Source organism: Nomascus leucogenys, chromosome 8, assembly GCF_006542625.1.
Source record: "Nomascus leucogenys isolate Asia chromosome 8, Asia_NLE_v1, whole genome shotgun sequence".
Taxonomy (NCBI): domain Eukaryota; kingdom Metazoa; phylum Chordata; class Mammalia; order Primates; family Hylobatidae; genus Nomascus; species Nomascus leucogenys.
The window spans coordinates 88,511,347-88,538,038 of NC_044388.1; the positions used below are offsets into that span (position 1 = coordinate 88,511,347).

The following is a 26,692-nucleotide window of genomic DNA, read 5'->3' on the forward strand; positions in this document are numbered from 1 at the left end:
TAATTGCCTGCATTCCATCTGAGCCAATCTGTATATGGTGTACTAATGATCAGCATTTCTTCAACTTTTCCCTTTTTTTATAGTGGTGGTAAATGTTCATATAAAAATTAGAAAATATAGGCCAGGCATGGTGGCTCACGCCTGTAATCCCAACACTTTGGGAGGCCAAAGTGGGAGGATCACTTGCACCCAGGAGTTTGAGACCAGCCTGGGCAACATGGGGAAACCCTGTCTCTACAGAAAATGCAAAAATTGGTTGGGTGTGTTGGTGTGCACCTGTAGTCCCCAGCTACTCCAGTTAAGGTAGGAGGATTGCCTGAGCCCAGGAGGTGGAGGCTGCAGTAAGTCGAGACACCACCACCGCACTCCAGCCTGGGCGGCAGAATGAGACCCTGTCTCAAAAAAAGAGAAAGTATACCTAAGAAAAAAGAAAATAAAATTATTTTTACCATACCACTGAAAGATGACCATAATATACATATGTATTATGCTAAACCATAACCAAACCAAAATATGGTTTAGCATCTATATATGTATATTATGCTCATCTTATTATGGTTTGCATAATTTGGTTTAGCATCATACATATGTATATTTGTATGTGTGTGTGAGTGTATATAAATATACATGTGTGCTTATAAAAACAGGATCATACCACTACTACTGTTTGGCAATCTTTTTCACTTAATACATTATAACATCTTTCAATGTTTATCATTGGTTATCCCTTTAATGATTTTTTTTTTTTTGAGACGGAGTTTTGCTCTTGTTGCCCAGGCTGGAGTGCAATGGTGCAACCTTGGTTCACTGCAACCTCTGCCTTCCAGGTTCAAGCAATTCTCCTGCCTCAGCCTCCAGAGTTGCTGGGATTACAGGTGCCCGCAACCATGCCTGGCTAATTTTTTATATTTTTAGTAAAGACAGGGTTTCACCATGTTGGCCAGGCTGGTCTCAAATTCCTGACCTCAGGTGATCCACCCGCCTTGGCCTCCCAAAGTGCTGGTATTACAAGCATGAGCCACCGCACCTGGCCCCTTTAATGATTTTTAATAGTTTAGTGTTTCTTCAGTGTTTCAACAACTATTTCTCCACAGAGATTAAACACAGTGCTTTGGACACATTTAATAAATGCTCAATGAATGTTTGGTGAATCGGAATCTTATAAATATTTGTTTTAACATGAAGACCATTTAAAATAAAAATTTACTGTCAACTTCTAAATGGAAATAACAGTAATTATGTATGATTTATTTATTGCATGATTGCTACGGATTAAGCAATACTCCCAACAGTCCTTTCCAATAAAATGTTTTCCATTTTATAGCAGTAAGTACTGAGGCTTTGATAAATTAAATAATAAGCCCAAGGTCAGCTGATGAATGAGAAAATAGAGCTAGGATTTGAATCCAAGCTAACTCCAAAGCTTATGCTCTTCATTATCATGCTAGTCTGCCCTCCAAAGGTGAAGAAATCAAGTGACTTCCTTCTTTAATTTACATTTCACTTACGTAGCATACATTTGAAATAATAGGCTTTCTATTGGTATCTTTCTTTGAATGTGGTCTTGGGTTCACTGGATGAGGCCAGTCAGTTATATGAATTCTTTAAAAAAAAAAAACAGTTATTCTTATCAAGTATATTTTATAGGTATGGTTTAGATCGGGAGCAAGTGAGTTTGCTTGTGCTTCTTATGTCCTTTTATTCTTACTGTTTATCCCATCTGATTTCCTTTAAATGGGCACAATTTAGACTTTATATCCTAAGAATTCTCTTTGACGAAACCATAGCCATTTCTATGCCTAATTTATGTAGTGGATACATTATAAATACAAAAATTTAGGCCAGGCGCGGTGGCTCATGCCTGTAATCCCAGCACTTTGGGAGGCCAAGGCAGGTGGATGACTTGAGGTCAGGAGTTTGAGACCAGCCTGGCCTACAGGGCAAAATCCTGTCTCTACCAAAAATACAAAAATTAGCCGGGTGTGGTGGCACATCCCTGTAATTCCAGCTCCTCGGGAGGCTGAGGCATGAGAATTGCCTGAACCTTGGAAGCAGAGGTTGCAGTGAGCTGAGATGAGCCACTGCACTCCAGCCTGGGTGATTGACTGAGACCCTGTCTCAAAAAAAAAAAAAAAAAAAAATTAAAGCAACTAGTAACCAACTAATCGGCATCTCTCCTTTTGGCCAATAGAGGCCACTGTATGGTGGAGCAGTATGATAGAAATAAAGTAAATTGAGCAATATTACTTTACCTGAGGAGGGAGGGGTGTGTGTGTGTGTGTGTGTGTGTGTGTGTAAAACATTGAGCTTACTAGCTTTTTAAAAAACTTTTGTTAAAACAGTATTAAGGTCTAATTCATATGCAATAAAATTTACCATCCTATGTATAAATGATTTTTAATAAATTTATAGTTGCACAGCCATAACTACAGTCCAGTCTGAGAACATTTCATCACACCAAAAAATTCTCTCATCTCTTTGCAGTCGATTCTATTTCCATTCCCAAACCCCTAGCCAGCCAAATACTAATTTGCTCTCTGTCTCTATAAATTTGCTATTTCTGGACATTTTATGTATATGGAATAAAACAGTATATAGTCTTTTGCATCTAGCACCTTTTACTTAGCATAGGCTTTTGATATTCATTCATATATATGTTGTAGCTGGTATCAGTAGTTCGGTTCCTTTTTATTGCTGAATAGTATTCCATCGTATGGGTATACCACATGTTGTTTATTCACTCACCAGCTGATGGACACTTGGATTGTTTCAAGTTTTTGGCTATTATGGATATTGCTGCTGTGAACATTCTCATACATGTATCAGTATGGATATTTGTTTTCATTTTTCTTGGGTAGATTTTTAAGAATGGAATTGTTAGGTCATATGGTAAGTAGATATTTAACTTTTTGTTTTTCACTTAAAATAAAATAGAGATAGGGTCTCGCTTTGTTGCCCAGGCTGGTCTTGAACTTCTGGGGTAAAGCAATCCTCCCACCTCAGCTTTCCAAAGTCCTGGGATTACAGGCGAGAGCCACTGTACCCAGCCAATATTTAACTTTTAAAGAACCTACCAAACTATTTGCTACAGTGACTATCATTTTTATAGTCCCATCAGCAATGTATTAAGGTTCCATTTTCTCTACCTACTCACCAACACTTGTTGTCTTTTAAAAACATTTTTTTTAATTGCTCCTTGCAGAGCAGGGTTAACTCATAGGTAGTATACCCAGAGTTGGCTTGTTGTCTTTTGTATTATAGCCATTCTAGTAGGCATGTAGTGGTATCTCATATGTTTATTTATGTATTTATTTTTTGAGACAGTCTTGCTCTGTCTCCCAGGCTGGAGTGCAGTGGCATAATCTCGGCTCACTGCAACCTCCACCTCCTGGGTTCAAGCAATTCTCATGTCTCAGCCTCCCAAGAAGCTGGGATTACAGGCATGCACTACCATACCTAGGTAATTTTTGTATTTTTACTAGAGATGGGGTTTCACCATGTTGGCCAGGCTGGTCTCAAACTCCTGGCCTCGAGTGATCTACCCACCTCAGCCTCCCAAAGTGCTGGGATTATAGGCATGAGCCACCGTGCCCAGCCTTGTGTGGTTTTAATTTGTATTTTCATACTGATAATGATGTTAAACATATTTTCATGTGTTTGATAGCTACTTATATTGGGTGAATTGTCTATTCAGTCTTTGCTCATTTTAAAATTGAGTTGTCAGCCAGGCACGGTGGCTCACGCCTATAATCCCAACACTTTGGGGGGCCAAAGAAAGGATCACTTGAAGCCAGGAGTATGAGACCAGCCTGAATAACATAGTGAGACCCTGCTTCTACACACACACACACACACACACACACACACACACACACACACACACACACGTAAAATTGAGTTGTCTTTTTAATATTGTCAGATTCTTTATAAATTCTGGATGCATGTTCTTTATTGGATATGTGATTTGCAAATATTTTCTCCTATTATGTGGCTTCTCTTTCCATTTTCTTAAAAGTATCTTTTGTATTACAAAAGCTTTTTGTTTTGATCAAGTTTAATCTATTATTTTTTCCTCTTATGGTTCATGCTTTTCCCACTAAATTTTTTTTTTACCATTGTGAATGAAATTATTGTCATTAGTTTATTTCCAAATTGCCTGTTTCTGGTATATATACCTATAACGAATTTTTGTGTATTGATTTTGTATCATTTGAATTAATCAGTGAAGCTCTTTTGTAGCTGGGATTTTTTTGTAGGAATATTTTTAATTAATAATTCAATTTCTAGTTGTATGTCAATAGCTTTTTAAAAACAGCTTGAGATATAATTCATATACCATACAGTTCACCCATTTAAAGTGTACAATTCATCTATTGCTTTTAGAACATTTTCCTCATCTCAAAAAGAAACCTCCTATCCATTAGCTGTCAACCTCATATCCCTCTATATCCCCACCTCTACCCCTAAACAACCACTAATCCACTTTCTGTCTCTACCCATCAGCTGTCAGTGTAATATCCCTCAATATCCCCACCACCAGCCCTAAGCAACAACTAATCAACTTCCTATCTCTATGGTTTTCCCTATTCTGACTTTCGTATGAACTGAGTCATGTAATATGTGATCTTTTGTGACTGGCTTCTTTCACTTAACATAATGTGTTCAAGTTTCATCCTTGTAGTAGCATGTATTAGTATTTCATAACCTTTTAAAAAATAATGAAAGTGAAATTCAGATAACATGCAATTAGTCATTTTATTTTTTATTTTTTGAGACAGAGTCTCGCTCTGTCACCCCAGCTGGAGTGCAGTGGCATGATCTCAGCTTACCGCAACATCTGCCTCCTGGGTTCAAGCAATTCTCCTGTCTCAGTCTCCCAGGTAGCTGGGATTACAGGAGCCTGCTACCACACCTGGCTAATTTTTGTATTTTTAGTAGAGACAGAATTTCACCATGTTGGCCAGGCTGGTCTCGAACTCCTGACCTCAGGCAATCCGCCTGCCTTGGCCTGCCAAAGTGCTGGGATTACAGGCGTGAGCCACCAGGCCCGGACGCAATTAGTCATTTTAAAGTGTACAGTTCAGTGACATTTAATATATTCATAGTGCTGTGCAACCACCCCTTCTCCCTGGTTTCAAAACTTTTTCATCACTGCAGAAGAATACCTGTACCATATATAAGTAAGCACTTCTCATTCTCACCTCCCCTGACAACCACTAATCTGCTTTTTCTCTATTGATTTGCATATTCTGCATATTTTAAATAAATGCAATCATGCAATATGTGACCTTCTGCATCTGACTTATTTTACTTAGCATAATGTTTTTGAGGTTCATCCAAGCTGTAGCATGTATTAGTACCTCATTTCTTTTTCTGGCTGATATTATTCCACTATATGGATTTACCACAGTTCATTTACCTATTCATCATTTGTTTCTGCTTTCTGGCTATTATGAATAATGCTTCGATAAACATTCATATACAAGTTTCTGTGTGGATATATGTTTTCATTTCTCTTGGCTGTCTACATGGGAGTAGAATTCTAGGTCATGATATAATTTTATGTTTAACCTCTCAAAAAATTGCCAAAAGGTTTTTCACATTTACATTCCCACCAGCAATGTACAAGGATTTCTATTTTTCCATATCCTTGCCCTTACCAACACTTCTTTTTTATTATTTTGTTTTTTCATTATTGCCACCCTAGTGGATGTGAAATGGCATCTTGTTGTTTTGATTTGCATTTCTCTAATGACAAATGATATCATACATTTTTTCATGTGCTTATGGATCAAAGGTATACCCTTGGAGAAATGTCCATTCAAGTCCTTTGCCATTTCAAAATTTGGTTATTTGTCTTTTATTATTCAGTTTTAAGAAATTCTGGCCAGGCGCAGTGGCTCACCTGTAATCCTAGCACTTTGGGAGGCTGAGGCGGGCAGATCACCTGAGGTCAGGAGTTTGAGGCCAGCCTGGCCACAGCCTGGCCAACATGGTGAAACCCCGTCTCTACTAAAAATACAAAAATTAGCCAGGCATGGTAGCAGGTGCATGCAATCCTATCTACTCAGGAGGCTCAGGCAGGAGAATTGCCTGAATCCAGGAGGCGGAGGTTGCAGTGAGCCAAGATCACACCACTGCACTCTAGCCTGGGTGACAGAGAGACTGTCTCAATGTCTCAAAAAAAAAAAAAATTCTTCATATATTTCCAGTTATGTTTCATCAGATACATGATTTACAAATGCTTTTTCACATTTTTTGTAGGTTGTCTTTTCACTTTCTTGATGATATATTTTGAAGCACGTATGTTTTTAGTTTTGAAATTCAACCTACCTATTTTTTTTGGTTCTTACTTCCAGTGTCATATATAAGAATCCTTTGCCAAATCAAGGTTAGGAAGCTTTATCCCTGTGTTTTCTTCTAAGAGTTTTGAGTTTTACCTCTTACATTTAGGTTTATGATCCATTTTAAGTTAATTTTTGTAGATGGTAGGAGAGTCCAACTTCATTCTTTTGTATGTGGATATCCAGTTATCCCAGCACCATTTGTGGAATAGACTGTTCTTTCCTGTGTTAAATGGTCTTGGCACCCTTGTTGAAGATCAGTTGACTATAGATACATGGGTTTAGTTAAACCCATAGATGTATAGGTACAGTTAATTATAGAATTACCAAATAACTCACAATTTCTACTTGTAAATATATACTCAAAAGAATTGAAAACAGACACTTGAACAAATAAATGTACATGCATATTCACAGCAGCGCTATTCACAATAGGCAAAAGACAAGAAACAACCCAAATGTCCATTAAGGGATGCATGGATAAACAAAGTGTGGTATATACATATAATGAAATAGTAGTCAGCCATAAAAAGGAATGAAGTACTGATACATGCTACACCATGGGACATTATGCTAAATGAAAAAAGCCAGACACCAAATATCACATATTGTAGAAATCCTTTTATATTAAATATCTAGAATAGGTGCATCCATAGACACAGAGAGCTGTTGGTGGTTGCCAGAGTCTGGAGGCAGGGGGAACTGCTAATGCTGAATCCCTGAGGGTTTCATTTTGGGATAATGAAAATGATTGAAACTAGATAGATACCACATGTGTTGCGTGGTGGTACAAAACATTGTGCCTGGACTTAAATGACACTGAATTGTTTCTCTTCCTTTTCTTATAAGGGCACTAATCCCATCATTCCGGCTCCATCCTCATGATTTCACCTAAACCAAATTATTTTCCCAAGGCCCCACTTCCTGAGACCATCACACTGAGGGCAAGAGCTTCAAGATACGAAGTTTGGGGGGAATGCCAACATTCAGTCCATGACACTTAGCAAAGTCTTTCTGTACTCTTCCCACAGCTTCTTGATGCAGTTTTCTACCTTGTCAAATGTATCAGCTCGTGTCAGTCCACTTTTCCCCTGGAGCCCTTTGTCTTCATGTTATAATGTATACCTCATTAAGCCTGCTACACAGCTGTTGTCCTAGAAATTTAACTCTCTCCTGCATTGAATCTCCTGTTTGCTGGATCCCATGTCTTCTTTCTTCCTTTACATCTTCATTTTGGTGGCACACATTGTCCAGTAGTTTCATGAGAAAGGATACATCAGAGATAATTTTTGTGTGTATCTGAAACTACTATTATTCCACCAACTCTCTTGATTGTCTGGGTAGAGATTTCCAGGTTGCAATTTATTTTCCCTCAGAATTTTGAAGCCATTGCTTTATCATCTTAAGATTATCGTTGAGAATTTGATGTTGTTCTTCTTAATCTTTTCTATCTATCCCTGTCCTTTCTGAAAGTTTTTGAAATCAGAGACATATTTCTCTGTGGTGGTCTGATATTTCAAAGTAATAAAAGGTAAATGTCATTTTCCCAGTCCCTTGAAAAGTTCTTATATTATTTCTTTGATAGTTCTCTCGGTTTTCTCTTCTGACTTTCTGGAGAAAAAGATCATCTGATTTAATCACTCATTTCTCCTATTACACATATATTTGTATAATTCTTTTCACCTTCTAGGAGATTGACTCACCTTCTTTCTCCTACCTTTCTATTGCATTTAATTTTGTTGACTAAAATTTTAATTTCTAAGAGCTCATCTTGTTTTCTGATGGTTTTTCTTCCTCCTCCTCAATCCAGCCCATCCCCTCTCTTTCCCTGGTATCACTGCCTTTCCCCCTTTCCCTTTGTCTCCTCTCTCCCTCCCCTTCATCCCCTCTTCTTTTCCTCTCTCCTTCCTGTGCTCCTCCTCTTCCCTCTTTCTCCGCCTGCATCCTGTTCTCCATCCCTTGCTGTATTATTTTCTTTTATCTCTGAGGGCAGAGATTATGGAATTTTTAATTTGTTCTCCATTTACTCTATTTTAGTTATCTTTCATCTGAGCCAGCATTGTTTCCTCCAAGTTGCTCTTATCTGTGTTTTGGTTTTGGTTATATTTGATGTCCATTCATCTCTATGGGCAAGGCTCTGCAAAGCTGATTGGAAGATGTGTGTGAGTGGGGTGGGTGGAATGGTAGGCTTCACTGTAGAACAACAGAGCATGATCCAGTTGATTTAACTGAAGGACACCCAGATGTCTGTATTTGTGTTTTTGGAGGGGCTGTTCTGTTCCTTCCAGAATAAAGATCTTTCAGTATCCTCCATATAAATAAAAGTTACCCCTTCATTTATTATTTGTAAGTATTGGGATTTTAACATCACATTGTCTTAAAGTAGGACACAGCTCAGTTTATTCATTAAAATAAAAGAGTTGGACTTGATCCTTTCTACCTATAATAACTCTATGAGGCTTTGCTATAACCTCTACTTAGAATAATTTAAAGGCATTTAATAGCTCAATATAATATATATATAATACATTAACTCGCACACCTTCTCTACAAAGAACCTGTGTGGGGCACAGGGGTGGGGAGGGTGGCTACTAATAAACCAAACACATATTGTGCCCTCTAGGACATATGTCATCTGTATCAATTAGCATAATGTAAGACAGAAAATCATAAATGAGGCTGGGTCAGATGGCTCACATCTGTAATCTCAGCACTCCGGGAGGCAGGTGGATCACTTGAGACCAGCCTGGGCAACATGGCAAAACCCCATCTCTACAGAATTAGCCCTGCATGGTGTTGCTTGCCTGTAGTCCAGCTACTCAGGAGGCTGAGGTGGGAGGTTCAGATGAGCCTGGGAAGTCGAGGCTGCAATAAGCCATGATTACACCACTGTACTCCAGCCTGGGAGACAGTGTGAGACCTTGTCTCAAAAAAAAAAAAAAAAAAAAAAAAAAAAAAGGAAAAACAAAAGTCATAAATGAAAGGCAGACATATCTGGCTTTGAATTGCAGCACTGCCTCATACAAGCTGTGTGACCTTGGGCAAGTCAAAATCCTTTTTCAGTCTGTTTCCTCATTAATTCCACTATGTGATGGACCCTGTACTGACACTGGAATAAGAGTAGCAGATAACAAATGTACTTTTCTCCATGGAGCTCATATTTATTACATGTTGTTATTAGCTACAATTCTATTTTAATGCTCACATTTTTTATACCCTGGCATTTCTGTGGTTAAAGTAATGCTAACACATATTTTGTGTCCATACACTATACTTTTAATGATCATTTCTTAAGAATATTTTGTTCATTTACACTGTTTTTTTGAACTAAAACTTGAAATGTTAAAAGTTTAATGAACTATCGTAAGTTGGAAAATTAACTAAAATAGACAGTATTTGTTTACCAGAATTCATTTGAGGACCGTGTATCCTTTGGTGTATAAAAATCTTTTTAGTGTAAAAGCATTTGCTATAATCTTTTGCTGATTGTTGTTTTTATGCTAGCTCTTATAGGATATTGTTAACATCTAAGTCTAGGAATTGGGATTCCCAAGATACTGATATAAAATGCTGTAACAGAAATTTCTATGCTTCTGAGGTTTATAGAACTCAAGGAGATTCTTTTTAGAATGCATGTTCTTAAAGCAATATATCCCTAAGGGCACTAATGGTTGCTTTCCCCTCTCTCATTTTCTCATTTTAGGGAAACTAAAACCAACAATGGCATTCATGTCAGGAAAATTGAAGATTAAAGGTAACATGGCCCTAGCAATCAAATTGGAGAAGCTAATGAATCAGATGAATGCCAGACTGTGAAGGAAAATATAAAAAAAAATGTCGACTGCTATGCTCAAAAGTAAAAAAAAGCTCAACAGTTAAAATCTAATGTTTGTTTTCTTACCTGTTGCATTATAAGGATATGCACGTTTGTTCTGGAAAAAATAGAATTTGTCTCTAAAAGACTTGAAATTGTAATTAAAATGGCAAGCTAATCAAACATAAGCTTCATTAAGTGGGATTCTAAGACAGTATATGTTTTTATATTTCAAGGGTTTAACCTTTTGAGCCTTACATCTCATTCACTGTCTTTCTCCAAGAAAAGTATTTTGGGCAGACAGTCAGATCAAGCAGTAAAATTAGCTCTTTCAAATCTTGTCATGTAAAATGAAGCTAGTCTGTTTTAAAATTTTTAGTTTTAGATTGTATACTAATGAAAATTTTAATGATGTTTTTGATTTTTATATACTTATTTTAAAGAAAATCTTATATAGTGCATTTTACAAAAATCATAAAAAACGAATTAACTGCTACTGGCGAGGACTAAATGAAACAATCATTTTTCATTTTGATAACTAGCTTTCCAGGTGGACTTAGCCATAGGAAAATATTACTAATGTAATTTAACAAATTGCAGTATGTATTCCATTTAAAAATGTATAAATTGTCCTAAAACAAAATAACTTTCCCCCTAGGAGTATGCATTTGGCTACAATGTTTTGAAACAGGAACCTTAGGTCATTGGTATGGGCTGAATTGTGTAACCCCCAATTCATTTGTTGAAGTCCTAACTCCCATTTATTTTGAATGTGACTATTCGGAGATGAGGCCTTTAAAGAGGTGACTAAGTTCAAAGGAGGCTGTTAGTCTAATCCAACATGGTGTCTTTTGGACATAAGAGATACCAGCGATGCGTACACAGAACAAAGACCAGGAGAGGACACAGTGAGAAGGCAGCTATCTGCAAGCAAAGAGAGAGGCCTCAGAAGAAACAAAATCAGCAGAACCTTGATCTTTGACTTCTAATCTCCAGAATAGTGAGAAATAAATTTCTGTTGTTAAGCCGTCCACTGTGGGAGGCCGAGGCAGGAGGGTTGCTTGAGGCCAGGAGTTGAAGGCCAGCCTGGACAACATAGTAAGACCCTGTCTCTACCCCCCTAATAAATTAAAAAGCCACCCAATCTGTGGTATTTTTTTATGGCAGCCCCAGCAAGCTAATACAGTGGTTTGAGAGGCTGGAAGGGTTGAGGGGAAGATAAATTTTAAAAAAGCTCTTATCTTTCATTTCAATCAGTTAAAAATACTTGCTCAGTGTAACAATTTTGCTTCTCATCTTCCACTCTAATATTGTGCCATTAAGCAATTTAGCTAATCCTGACATTTCTTCGAATCATAATGTTAGGAGAATTTAATCTGTATTTTACAAGTTAGGAAGCAGAGGATCAGAGATGGGAAAGGACTAGCCCAAGGCCAAAATTAACAAGCCCTATCTAACAAAAACTTTCCAGTATATTTATGTTGAATGGAACTCCAAGATCTCACCTCTCCATCCAGGAATGGAGTCCATGAAATCAAAGTGAACTTAAAAATAGGACCGTTTCAACAAGTCAGGAGATTCACAGCAACTGATCAAAGGGAGTCCAGTCAATGTGAGCAAGCGTGATTATGATGAGGAAGCCCCCTCTGCTTTAATCCACACAAGGAACGTAACCTGAAGTAACCTGATGTTAACCAACCTGCTATTTCTACTATGCTGTTTCCTTGTTCCTGCTAGTGCTGCCTTACAAATGCAGACCGTTCTGTCATACCTGGTGGGGCTTCTGTTTATTTTGTAGGCTGGATGCTACCTGGTTCATGAATCACTAATAAAAGCCAATTAGATCTTTACAATTTAATTTGTTGAGATTTTATTCTTTGACATTCTTAAAGGTTTGGGAAAATTAGAAGTAGAAAATACCGTGAGGCAGCAATCTCTGGGTTCTGGTCATTAAAACATGAATTTGCTAATTATACCCATCCCGACAGGGGGATTGAGTCAAGGGACCTTGCCCTTTTCTTGATTGATCTGCTTGATTATTGCCCCAAGTGATTGTTAGTTAGGTTGCCGATTGGAATCTCTGCCTTCTGGCTTAAAAAATTTTTCCAAATTGGAGTAAATTGAGCTGACTGGTTTTGAGCTTTGTAATGTTAGGGGACCAGCAATGAGTTCCTCTGATCCAACCAATCATTAGTAGATTAAACCTTTGTTTTAAACCCATCACAGTCCACTATTCATCCCTTTTTAAAATAACCATTTAAAGATTTTCTACCCTGAATTGTGCTTTGAAAGGGATGGTTCCTAGGTAACACAAGGTAGAAAATTTACATCTCAAAGGCAGAGAACTTACATTTCAGGCCTAAATATTGTTATTTGCCAAGACAGAAAGGTGATGCTAAGAAGCCCAGTTAAGACAAAATGGTCAAAGGTGAGGTTTATTTGCACTGATGCTCTCACCTACTGTAAGAATTTCTACTGATTTTCCTTTATAGATACACATTTTTACAAAGAGTTTCAAAATAACTGGCTAAATACTGAAAATACAAATTTTGGAGACTGATTTAATTCAATAGGCGGTCTTTTCAACTTAGCTTCTGTTTCTTAACTAGATTACTGAGTTCAGGGCAGAGCCCATTAGCAAATAGAGCAGACAAAGGGTTTCCTATTTCTGGACGCAGATGGATAGTTCTGAAAAAGAAGCAAACCTGCTTCACCCAAGGGCCTAATTTTTATAAATATTACTTAGCTTTCTTTTTGCCTTTGAAATAAAACAGTAACTAAGTGAAAAGGTCGGCAGATTCAATTTTCTTATAAACTAGTTGCTTAAACTTTTCATTTGCCTTCTACATGAGATCTTTTAAAGAGGCAAACATTTTTGAAATCTTTTTAGAAGCTTTTGCACATCAATAGGTATCCTTGGGAGGGCCTGATTCAGAAGCCGTCATTTTTAAACTCAATTCTTAGATGAACAAACAGTTTTATTCATCTGGAATGTTCCACATAATGGTCATCATAATTCTAATTTATCTTTAGTAAGATTTCACCATTTTTTTAAGTATTTGCAGCTTCTAGGCCCTAACACATGTAAAAGGCAAACACAGCCAGAAGGTGAAATACACAGTTCTTTAAAAATTTAAGGATGCTGGCCAGGCATGGTGGCTCACACCTGTAATCCCAGCACTTTGGGAGGCTGAGGTTGGTGGATCGCTTGAGGCCAGGAGATTGAGACCAGCTTAGCCAACATGGTGAAACCCCGTCTCTACTAAAAATACAAAAATTTTTAGATGGGTGTGGCAGCGTGGCCTGTAATCCAGCTACCCAGGAGGCTGAGGTTGCATTGAGCCGAGACTGTGCCACTGCACTCCAGCCTGGAGAGCAGAGTGAGACACTGTCTTAAAAATAAAAAAAAAAATTAAGGATGCCATTTTTAAGTTGAATCTTGAGTCTCTCAGAGTCAAGATAGAAGTCTGAGTGAAATGCCATGAGGTTGGGTCATTGTGTTTGCTATCCATCTATCTATCTGTTTTTGTCCAGAGTTCCTGGCTTATAATTCCCATAGCCCTTGTTACAAGCTTTTATTACAATGTTGGGTGTGTTAGGCCTTGCAGACAGGGCTCAGGAAACAGAATCTCTCTGATCTTCTCTTGCCTTCCTTTCACCTCTGCAAGGCAGAACTGTGGGTCATATAAACCCTCATTCCAGAGAGGGTCCTGCTCCATATGCTGGGGGAAGAATGCCAACTTAATGAAGCCTCCATAAAAACCCAAGAGGACTGGGTTCCAAGAGCTTCTGGATAGCTGAACACATGGAGGGTCCTGGAGGGTGACACACCGTGGGAGGGCTGGAGAGCTCTGTGCCCCTTCCCAGTACTGTGCCCTATGCATCTCTTCATATGTATCCTTTATGATTTTCTTTACGATAAACTAGTAAACATGTTTCCCTGAGTTCTGTGAGCTGCACCAGCAAATTAATCAAACCCCAAGTGGAGGTTGTGGGAACCCCAACTTGAAGCCAGTTGGTCAGAATTTCCAGAGGCCCAGAGTTACAACTGGTGTCTGGGAGGTGGGGCAGTTTTGGGGACTGAGCCCTCGACCTGTGGCATCTAACACTATCTACTTGGAGACAGTAGATAGTGGGCAACATAGTGAGACCCACTATCTCCAAGTAGATAGTGTCAGAATAAAATTGGAGGACACCCACTTGGTGTCCACTGCTTAGTGTGTGGGAAAAACCCTCACACATTTGGTCACAGAAGTCTTCTTGTGTGTTGATGATTGTTGTTGTGTTAGTATGAGAGCAGAGGAAAAACGGTTTAGAGTTTTTCCCAAAACAGTCATGTAATGCTATCGTAGTATACCTCAGTGCACGGATGTTTTCTTTTTTCTGCCACTCATTCTAGAGTGCAGTGGCATGCTCATAGCTCACTGCAGCCTTGAATTCCTGGGCTCAAGGTCTCAGCTTTCCAAGTCTCAGCTTTCCTGGGCTCCTACCTCAGCTTTCTAAGTAGCTGGGATTACAGGCACATACCACCATGCCTGGCTTTGTTTGTTTTTTGTGTGGACAAGGTCTCACTTTGTTGCCCAGGCTGGTCTCAAACTCCTGGCTTCACGCAATCCTCCCACCTCAGCCTCCCAAAGTGCTGGGATTATAGGTGTGAGCCACCATGCCCAGCCTAAATAATTTTTTAAATTCCAGTTTTTAATTATTCTTTGTTAGGATACAGAAATGCTTTGTGTCCTGCAATACTGTTAAATCTCATTAGTTTTAGCAGCTTTTTTTGTAAATCCCTTAGGATTTTCTATGTATGTGATTGTTATCTGCAAATAAATAAAGACAGTTTTATTTCTCCTTTTCCATTCTGCGTGCCTTATATATTTTTTTCTTGTCATATTGCACTGTTAGACCCACAGTATAGTGGTGAATATTGGTGGTGAAAATGGATATCCCAGCCTTGTTCTTAGTCTTAGGGGGAAAACACTGTGTTTTTTCACCATTAACTATGATAGTTGTAGGGCGTTTTTTTGTAGATGCACATTATCAGGCTGATTGTTGTTTATCTGCTGAGTATTCTTAATCATACATGATTGCTGAATTTTGTCAAATGCTATTTCTATTATCTATTGAGATGATTAGGTTATTCTCCTTTATTCTATTAATATGGTGAATTAAAATGATTTTTTAAAATTACTTTTACTTTTTTTAGAGATGGGCTCTTGCTATTACCTAGGCTGGTCTCAAACTCTTGGTCTCAAGCAATCCTCCTGCTTTGGCCTCTCAAAGTGCTGGAATGACAGGCGTGAACCACTTTGCCTGGTCTAAAATGATTTTTTAAGTTAAAAATATTGTGCTGTTTTCCCCAACCCATGTTTGTTGAAGCCAAATGTACTTAAATAGAGACAAATAGCTGTATCTAGGGGAATGATGGCAGTTTAGGAAGTATCAGGCTTCACTCCCAACCAACAGAAAGTTCAACTAGAAACTATCCACAGGCCAGAAAATCCTTTTGTAAAACCCAATACTTGGAAACAAGTTTGAGACACACATGGTCCACAGAACTGAATGAAATCTGAATTAGAAGGGTAAGGAGAACAGTCTTTTTTTTTTTTTTTTTTTTTCCTTAAGAGACTGTGTCTCACTATGTTGCCCAAGGAAGAATAGTCTTATTCCAGCTGTGGCACCCCTTTCCCTCCAAGTCAGCACAATGCCAGACAGAGAAGATTCTCCTGGCCCACAGTTTCTACTGGGGAAAAGAGAAATTCAGACAGTCATCTAGCTTACCTAGCATTCTGAGATGTTTCCCAGGCAGCCCACTGTGGTTTCCCCTCAAGGGGAACACTTGGGGAAATGGCATCACTAGACCACTCAGGGCCAGGTAGAAACAATGAAAGGAGGCAGAGGTCATAGTAACCAGCACATGGATCTTGGTAATACCTCTACACCAGATTAGAGATACCAGCCAGTCTCAAAGTCCACCCACAAAGCTGAGCTAGTCACCTTCAGAAGCATGGTGGGAATTTCAAGCTAGCTTGAGTCCTTAGATAGCTAGTCTCTGTGCCCAGCCTCGGAGCCCACCCCAACAATCCTACTCAAGCAAGGAAACTCCCGCCTCCATGCACTGGAGAGAAGGAGCTAGACCAGCTTGACCCAGAAAGTCAAATGAAGATCTACTCAGCCCTCAGCCAAAAATCCCACCTAACAACCTACCTAGGCAGGAAGACTCCCACCACTGAACATTTCAGAAAAATGTTCTCAGGCCAGACTGGCTTGACCTGAGAGGTCAAACAACCACTCAACTCAGCCAAAAGCCCACCCCACAGTTCCACCCTGACAGGGGGGCGATCCTCAATTGTGTCTTTTTTTTTTTTTTTTGAGATGGAGTTTTGCTCTTGTCGCCCAGGCTGGAGTGCAATGGCATGGTCTCAGCTCACTGCTTCCTCTGCCTCCCTGGTTCAAGCGATTCTCCTGCCTCAGCCTCCCGAGTAGCTGGGATTACAGGCACCTGCCACCACGCCCAGCTGATTTTTGTATTTTTAGAAGAGACGGGGTTTCTCCATGTTGGCCAGGCTGGTCTCGAACTCCTGACCTCGTGACCCACCCGCCTCAGCCTCCCAAAATGCTGGGATTATAGGCGTGAACCACCGCACCCAGCCTCAATTGTGCAATTCTAAGGAGCATAGCTTGTGATCCCACTTGTCCCAAGCAATGACTCCACCTAACTTCCAAGCCCAGCCCGCAGCCTTGCCTAACTGCAGATCCCAAATATCAGAATTGCTTGGCTAGGGAATATATCCTGTGACTAACCTGACCGAAAGCCATCACAGTACCCAGCCAGCAGCTCTACCCAGTATCAGAGCAAAGGCAGTAGCCCAGTCAACTACAGAAATCACAACAAGCTCTGCCTGTCTGGGGTCATTCCAGCTTATCTGGGAGCTGGCCCTTCCAGAATCACAGGCTAAATAGTGAAGGTCTATTCCTGCCAAAGAACACCTTCAAAAGCCAGAAGAGGAGGCGGTCTTCTTCTTCTTCTTTTTTTTTTTTTTTGAGACAGAGTCTCGCTCTGTTGCCCAGGCTGGAGTGCAATGGTGCAATCTCAGCTCACTGCAAGCTCCGCCTCCTGGGTTCACGCCATTCTCCTGCCTCAGCCTCCCAAGTAGCTGGGACTACAGGCGCCCACCACCACGCCTGGCTGATTTTTTTTATTTTTAGTAGAGACGGAGTTTCACCACGTTAGCCAGGATGGTCTCGATCTCCTGACCTCGTGATCTGCCTGTCTCGGCCTCCCAAACTGCTGGGATTACAGGCGTGAGCCACCATGCCTGGCCAGGGGTGGTCTTCTTAAATGCTCAGACAACAATGCAAGGACACAAAGATTGCAAAGAATCAGTGAATTACGACACTTCCAAAAGACACTAATAAAGCTTCAATAATGGGCCCCAAAGAAATGGAGATCTAGGAAATGACAAAGAATTCATTATAATAAAGAAGTTCAATAAACTATAAGAATATATGGATAGAAGATTTAATGAGATTTGGAAAACAATACACAAGAAGTTTGAGAAAGAAACAGAAACAGGCCGGGCGCGGTGGCTCACGCTTGTAATCCCAGCACTTTGGGAGGCCGAGGCGGGCGGATCACGAGGTCAGGAGATCGAGACCACGGTGAAACCCCGTCTCTACTAAAAATACAAAAAATTAGCCGGGCGTGGTGGCGGGCGCCTGTAGTCCCAGCTACTCGGAGAGGCTGAGGCAGGAGAATGGCGTGAACCCGGGAGGCGGAGCTTGCAGTGAGCCGAGATTGTGCCACTGCACTCCAGCCTGGGGGACAGAGCGAGACTCCATCTCAAAAAAAAAAAAAAAAAAAAAACAGAAACAATAAAAAAGAAACAAATTCTAGAGATGAAGAATACAATGAGTGAATGGAAAAATTAAGTAGAAGCCTTCGATAGCAGACTCAATCAAGCGGAAGAATAAATCAATGAGCTGGAAACAGAACATTTGAAATTATCCAGTCAGAGAAGCAAGAAGACAAAAGAATGAAGAAAGCCTGCAGGAATTTTGGGACACCATCCAGAGACCAAACCTTTGCTTAATAGAAACTGCAGAAAGAGTCAAAGAGCCAGAAAGCATATTTAAAGAAATAATAGGCTGGACATGGTGGCTCACGCCTGTAATCCCAGCACTTTGGGAGGCTGAGGTGGGTGGATCACTTGAGTATATAACTAGTAGGGTGCTATGGTCTGAATGTTTGTGTTCCCCTAAAATTTATATGTTGAAATCCTAATCCCAAGGTGACGGTATTAGAAGGTGCAGCCTCTAGGAGATGATTAGGTCATGAGGATATGAATAGGTAATATGACCTCATGAGTGGAATGGTGCCCTTATAAAAGAGGCCCAAGAAAGCTCCTTTGCTCCTTCTGCCACTGGAGATTACAGGGAAAAGATGGTCATCTATGAAGAAGTGGGCCTCTACCAGACACCAAATCTGCCTGTACACTGATCTTGTAATCCTAACTCCCAGAACTGTGGAAAGCAGTTTCTGTTGTTCATAACCCACTCAATTTATTATATTTTGTTACAGTAGCCTGAGCATACTAAGACATGGGATCAGATTTTTTTTTTTTTGAGATGGAAGTCCTCTGTCGTCCAGGCTGGAGTGCAGTGGCACGACTGAGATGGAAGTCTCCCTCTGTCGTCCAGGCTGGAGTGCAGTGGCACGATCTCCACTCACTGCAACCTCTACCCCCCGGGTACAAGCCATTCTCCTGCCTCAGCCTCCCGAGTAGCTGGGATTACAGGCATCTGCCTCCATGCCTGGCTAATTTTTGTATTTTTAGTAGAGACGGGGTTTCACCATCTTGGCCAGGCTGGTCTTGAACTCCTGACTTCGTGATCCACCTGCCTTGGACTCCCAAAGTGCTGGGATTACAGGCATGAGCCACTATGCCTGGCCAACATGGGATGAGATTTTAAACTTTACAGCACACAAATCTCTTATTTTAGACTTTTTATCTTCCTTATGATATTCTTTTCCAGGCAATTCTGTTTCTCAATTCTGAGATGTTTAAGTCAATATAAAGATAGTAAAGATTCTTGACCAACTATATACTATAATAATTACGGGCCAGGAGCTGTGGCTCACGCCTGTAATCCCCGCACTTTGGGAGGCCGAGGCGGGCGGATCACGAGGTCAGGAGATCAAGACCATCCTGGCTAATACAGTGAAACTCCGTCTCTACTAAAAATACAAAAAATTAGCCAGGCATGGTGGCACGCACCTGTAATCCCAGCTATTCAGGAGGCTGAGGCAGGAGAATCGCCTGAACCTGGGAGGCAGAGGTTGCAGTGAGCTGAGATTGTGCCACTGCACTCCAGCCTGGGCAACAGAGCGAGACTCCGTCTCAAAAAAAAAAATAATTATTATTATTTTACATAAGAAGAAACAATGCAATAATTGATTTTTGGGTGAAAAGTTAACTTTATATTTCTAGGAAAAATCCCATTTAGTCATATTGTATTACTTATATATTGGTGGATTCAATTTTGTATTTGTGTCCGTTTGCCATATTGGGGCTGTAGTTTTTTTTTTTTTTTTTTTGAGATGGAGTCTCGCTCTGTCACCCAGGCTGGAGTGCAGTGGCTGGAGTGCAGTGGCTCGACCTTGGTTCACTGCAAGCTCCGCCTCCCGGGTTCACGCCATTCTCCTGCCTCAGCCTCCCGAGTAGCTGGGACTACAGGCACCAGCCACCGCACCTGGCTAATTTTTTGTATTTTTAGTAGAGACGGGGTTTCACCGTGTTAGCCAGGATGGTCTCGATTTCCTGACCTCGTGATCTGCCCTCCTCGGCCTCCCAAAGTGCTGGGATCACAGGCATGAGCCACTGCGCCGGGCCTGGGCTGTAGTTTTCTTGACATGCCTTTGTCTGTTTTAGGTCTGAGAGTAATGTTGGTCTCAAAAAAGTTTCTGAAAGATTGGCATTATTTTTTCTTAAAAGTTTGATAGAATTTATCAGATTTATCAGTGAATTTATCTGGGCCAGATTTTCCTTAAGGGAAAGTTTTAAATTGCAAATTCAAATTTTTTTTTCTTTTTTAGAAACAGGGTCTTGCTCTGTTACCTAGTCTGGAGTGGAGTGGAGCAATCATAGTTCACTGTATCCTTGAACCCCTGGGCTCAAGCAATCCTCTTGCCTCAGCTTCCTGAGTAGATAGAACTACAGGAGCATGTGACTATGCCAGCTAATTAAAAAAAAAAAAATCTTTTTTGTGGGTCTTGTTATGTTGGCCAGACTTCGATATCTTAATAGAAAGAAAACTATTCAAATCTGTATTTTTTTCTAGAGCCAATTTTGTCATTTTTGTCTCTTAAAGAATTTAAGTTATTCAATTTAGCAGCATAAAGTTGACCTCGATATTCTATATTGTCATTTTAATGTCTATGAATTCCTTCTTTCATTTTTGAAATTAGTAATGTCCATTTTCTTTTCTTGACTAATGTAAATGGAGCTTTAGTACAGATTCTCACTCTCACCCAGGCTGGAGTACAGTGGCATGATCCCAGCTCACTGCAACCTCAAACTCCTGGGCTCAAGTGATCCTCCCACCTCAGCCTCTCGATGACCTAGGACCACAAGCACACACCACCATGCTTGGCTAATATTTTTATTTTTATTTTGTAGAGACGAGGTCTCACTATGTTGCCTAGGATGGTCTCAAACTCCTGGGCTCAAGCGATTCACCCACCTTGGCCTCCCAAAGCACTGAGATTACAGGTATGAACCACCATGCCTGGCAATGATTTTTTACAAAATACTTTATGTTTTCTTTTGTTTTCTTTCTTACTTTTTTGGGGGGGGTCTGTTTTCTGTTTTTGTTGATTTCTACTATCTTCATTATTTGTTTTCTTCTACTTTGTGTTTAATATGTCCTTTCTTCCAGCTTCTGAAGATTAAAACTTAGTTCATTCTCTTGGGCCCTCTTTTTCTTAAGATACAAACTTTTAAGCTATAAATTTCACTTTTAGAACTGCCTTAGCATTTTCCCACAAACATTTGATACACTGTGTAATTTTTCATTCACTTCCAGAGATCTTCCTCCTTCTGAGTTCTTCTTTAATCAATGAGGAATATAGAAACATGTTTAATTTTCAAATATTCAAAGTTTCCAGATATTCATCTATAATTGATTTCAAATTTAGCTTTACGGTGGGTTAGAAAATATACTCTGTGACTTCAATCATTTTAAATTTTTTGAAACTTGTTTCATAGCTAATTATATGGCCTTTTTCAGTGAACATTATATATGCACTTAAAAGGAACATCTAGGCTGGGCATGGTGGCTCACACCTGTAATCCCAACACTTTGGGAGGCCTAGGTGAGAGGATCACTTGAGCCCAGGAGTTCAAGACCAGCCTGAGCAATATAGCGAGACCACATCTCTACAAAAAAAATAAAAATAAACAAAAATTAGCAGGGTATGGCTGGGCGCGGTGGCTCACACCTGTAATCCCAGCACTTTTGGAGGCCAAGGCGGACGGATCACAAGGTCAAGAGATCGAGACCATCCTGGCCATCCTGGCCAACATGATGAAACTCCATCTTTATTAAAAATACAAAAATTAGCTGGGCATTGTGGCGCATGCCTATAGTCTCAGCTACTTGGGAGGCTGAGGCAGGAGAATTGCTTGAACCCGGGAGGTGGAGGCTGCAGTGAGCTGAGATTGCACCACTGCACTCCAGCCTGGCGACAGAGTGAGACTCCGTCTCAAAAAAAAGGAAAGAAAAATTAGCTGGGTATGACGGCACCCACCTGTAGTCCCTGCTACTCGGGAGGCTGATGTGGAAGGATCGCTTGAACGTGGAGGTCAAGGCTGCAGTGTGCTATGATCCACTTTACTCTAGCCTGGGTGACAGAGTGAGACTGTCTCAAAAAAAAATAAAAAAAAATAATGAAAGAAAGGAACTTGTATTCTGCAATTGTTGGGAGAAATGTTCTAACATACCATTTTGTTTTAGTGCCTCTTTTTGCTTCTGTTTGAAAGTCTTATCTTCCTCATCCGTCTCCTTGGCCTGCTTCTTGGGCTGTTTTAGGGGGTTCTTCCTGCTGGACATGGCACCTGTGCCCCTTCCTCAGACTCTGCCCTCTATTGGACTTTTTCCTTTTTTTTTTTTTTTTTTTTTGAGACAGAGTCTTGCTCTGTCACCCAAGCTGTGGTGCAGTGGTACAAACACAGTTTACTGTGGCCTTGACCCTCCTGGGACCAACCAATTCTCCCACATCAGCCTTCCAAGTACCTGGGACTACAGATGTGTGCCACACCGCCCGGCTAATTTTTTTAATTTTTTTTGTAGCGATGGGGTCTCACTTTGTTGCCCAGGCTGGTCCCAAACTCCTGGGCTCAAGCAATCCTCCCACCTTGGCCTCCCAAAGTGCTGAGATGATGGGCGTGAGTCACCATGCCTGGCCTAGGATTTGCATTTGATGCTTTCTTTTTGAAACAGTTTTATTGAGAAATAACTTACATACCATACAGTTCACCCATTAAAATGTACAATTCAGTAGTTGTTAGTATAATCAGGGTTTCATAAACATCATCCAATTTTAGAATATTTTCATCACCCCAAAAAGAAACTTTACTCTTTAGTAGTTACCTCACATTTCCACCGAAACCTCTCAGCCCTAGGGAACTATCAGTCTACTTTCTCTCCCTATTGATTTGTATATTCTAGACATTTCATATAAATGGAATCATATATGACCCTTTGTGACTGGCTCCTTTCCCATAGCTTTGTAAACTTTTCCAAGTTTATCCATGTTGAAGCATGTACCAGTGTCATAAATTTTTTAATACAGTTGCTGCTCTGGCATTCATTTTTAGGCCTGGCCTAAGTCTTTTGACACCCAGTTGTACACCCAACTCCCCACCGTCACCTCTGGCCTTGTTAAAACTTAGCCTCCTGGCCAGGAGTGGTGGCTCACACCTGTAATCCCACACTTTGGGAGGCCAAGGTGGGAGGATCACTTGAGGTCAGGAGTTCAAGACCAGCCTGGCCAAATCTGGTGAAACCTTGCCTCTACTAAAAATACAAAAATTAGCTGGGCAGTATGGCACGTGCCTGTAATCCCAGCTACTTGGGAAGCTGAGGCACGAGAATCGCTTGAATCTGGGAGGCGGAGGAGGCTGCAGTGAGCTGAGATCACGCCACTGCATTCCAGCCTGGGCAACACAGCAAGACCTTGTCTCAAGAAACAAAACAAAACAAACTTCCCCACCCGGTGTGGTTGAGATATAGCCCACTTGTTCATCTTATAGACCCCCAAACACAACACATCCCTCAGCTGCTGACCATGAAAAAACCTAATGGTTGACTGAGGGCTGTAATCCTGACACTTTGGGAGGGTGTGGCAGGAGGACTGTTTGAGACCACCCTGGGTAACATAGTGAGACCCCTGTCTCTACAAAAAGAAAAAATTACCTGGGCGTAGTGGCCCACATCTCTAGTCCCAGCTACTCAAGAGGCTGAGGCATGAGGATCGACTGAGGCAGGGAGGTAGAGAATGCAGTGAGCTGAGATCACACCACTGTACTCCAGCCTGGGCAACAGAGCGAGACCTTGCCTCAAAACAAAACAGAACAAAACAAAAACCTAATGGTTAACACCAGAGTCTTGGAAATAAATTCCCCTCCTTTGTGCATGTGTTTTTTTAAGGGCGTAATGCCTATAGACCTAATAAAAGCATAATCCCACAGGTCTCCTTTCCTCTCTCTCTCTCTCTCTCTCTTTCTCCTCTACTCCTACTGAGTAGCTGGGACTAGAGATGTGGGCCACCATGCCCAGTTAATTTTTTTTTCTTTTTGTAGAGACAAGGGTCTCACTATGCTACCCAAGGTGGTCTCAAACTCCTGGCCTCAAGCAATCCTCCTGCTGCACCCTCCCAAAGTGCCAGGATTATGGCCCTCAGCCAACCCACTAGGTTTACTGTGATTGCTTTCTCTAGGATCTTGGTTTCTCAAGTCCTCACTGCCTTAATAGACTTGACTCCAAATTTTGTATCTCCAGGCCAATAAGACTGCTGGTAAGCTCTAGGGTGCTTCTTTCTGACTTCTACACTCCTAGGCACAAATCAACAATGCCCTGAGAAGGAAAAGTGGCTGAGAATGCAGGACTCACTTCAGAGTATTTCTCTTCTTCCTGGGGGCTCTTGGACTCTCAAGCCTTGGATGACAGGGTTGCTCTCCAATTGTTTTAAACAGACTTATTTATTTATTTTTTTAAACCGCTTTCGTTGTTCTCAGTGGCAGAGTTAGTTTGTTCAACAAGGTACCTCATCATGGTTGGATGCCTGCATCATTAAAAAAATTCACTGTAATGAAATATCCTTTAAACAAATAAAATTAGATTTTTTTTGAAGTTAATTGTGGCAAAAACAATTTAAAATTTACCTTTGTTAACTACTTTTAAGTGCACAGTTCAGTGGTGTTATATTTACATTATTGTGTAACATCTCTAGAACTTTTTCATCTTGCAAAATTGAAACTCTATACCCAGTGAAATTATATCACCATTTTCCCCTCCCTCTACCCTCTAGCAGCCACTATTCTACTGTCTGTTTCCACGGATTTGACATAATCCCACAGTTTACATACCTCTACATACCTCATATAGGTCAAATCATAACAGTATTTGTCCTTTTGTGACTGGTTTATTGCACTTGGCACAACATCCTCAAGGTTCATCTATGTTATAGCCTGTGATAGGATTTCCTTCCTTTTTAAGGCTGAATAATATTTCATTATATGTATATATCACTTTTTCATTTATCCATCTGTTGATGAACATTTGGGCTGCTTCAACCTCTTGGCTATTGTGAATAGTGCTGCAATGGACATGAATGTGCAAGTATCTCTTCGATATCCTGCTTTCAGTTCTTTTGGATATTTACCCAGAAGTGGGATTGCTGGATCATATGGTAGCTCTAGTTTTAGTTTTTTGAGGAACTTCCCCACTGTTTTGCATAGTGGTGGTACCATCTACATTCCTATCAGCATTGCATAAGAGTTCCAATTTCTCCACAAGATCCCATCTTTAGAATATGCAGCAATTAACTAGGGGGTTTTCATTTTTGGTCTTCTTTGTTTGTACAAACATTACTGTGTCAACATACACAGATTTTAAATTTCAGCCTAGACCTGGAAGAGTGTTGACAGAGGAAGGTGTTAAGAACATCAACTTGAATCAGCTCTAGAGATGGAGAGGGGTTGGCAGAAGCTACCCTAAAGACAGAACATGCTTGATGTGGTAATGAAGTTACCTGCCTGGATTCTGGACGACCCTGGATATTTTCTCCTTTGCTAAGTTAGCTTCTTTCTCTCCCTCAAAAATATTCTTCTCTTCCCTTACCTACTCCAAGGGTACAAGTGACTGGGGTATGCCTGTCACAGATGAGGTGAGGCCAAGATGTGGGCACTACATAAGGCCAGACAGATATGGTGTAAATGTTATTTATTACCATGATTACTCTTTTGGAGATGGTCAGTGCTGTAAATAGAAAGGGAGTTTAAGAGCAGACTCTGAACCCAGACTGTCTGGAATGAATCCAGGCTCCTCTAGCCACTATCTATGTGATGTTGAACAAATTTCTTAATTTCTCTGTGCCTCAATTTCCTTATCCATAAAATGGCAATGTTAATAGCACCCACTATGTAGAGTTATTAGGATTAAATAAATATTCGTTAAGCACTCAGTGCAAACTGTGGGCACACAGCAAGTACTATGAAAGTGTTAGGCAAAATAAAGGTGGACCCAGCCTGGTAGCACCTAGCAAGTCCAGCTTCACCTTTGCTGTGCTGAGTCGTATAGGTGGTGTTCTTGTGTCTCTGGTTTGTTGGAGGACCTAGTTTTAGCGTATTTTAGGTGTCATTAAGCATCCCCGCTCCCTCGATGAGATAGGGGTGTGCGTGTTACAAGTGGTTGTTGGGCACCTTCACGGGGCAACGGTGACTATGGGCTGTACGTACTACCTCGGTAGAAAGTGTTAATGCACATCCCTGGGCGGAGAGGTAACTCTACTCAATGCGTTTTAAGGGGAATCACACATCTCACGGATGGTGTAGATTCTGTCTGCTCCTTGCGTTTCAGTGGAGGTCCACAGAGCTCCGGGGAGCATCAGGGACCGCGGGCCCAGGACGTGTAGTAGGGAGCGGTGCTGTACACTTCCTCGCACCATAGGGGGGATGGCGGGTTCCACACCTGTCGGGGCAGCAGGGACTGAGCTCGTGTGCGCGGAGGACCGGTTGCTCCAAACCTCCCGGGCCAGCGCGCCGGCCGCCGCGTGCGCGCGTGTGTGCAACAGGAGGCTCGGTCTACACCTCCTCCGGGCAGCAACGACTGCGAGCTCGGTGCGTGCCGTAGGAGGTGTCGTTACACACTTCCTGTGGGTCTCGCCGACCACGGCGCGTTTCCGGTGCCGGCTGGAGCCCGGGGTCCGAGTCCCCGCCCCGCTCGCCGGCCCCGCCCCGGCCCGCCCGCGCCCCGC

At 41.0% G+C, this 26,692-nt stretch overlaps 1 protein-coding gene across 1 annotated transcript in view; it reads left to right on the forward strand.

The window, feature by feature from the left end:
* Positions 1–12,008, forward strand: part of HSDL2 (hydroxysteroid dehydrogenase like 2) — an 89,664-nt gene extending 77,656 nt beyond the window's left edge. The window contains exon 11 of the mRNA XM_003264004.4: positions 10,048–12,008. Within this exon, the coding sequence (XP_003264052.1) occupies positions 10,048–10,160 (113 nt within the window). The 3' untranslated portion in view covers positions 10,161–12,008. The remainder of the gene's footprint in view (positions 1–10,047) is intronic.
* The last annotated feature ends 14,684 nt before the right edge of the window (positions 12,009–26,692 follow it).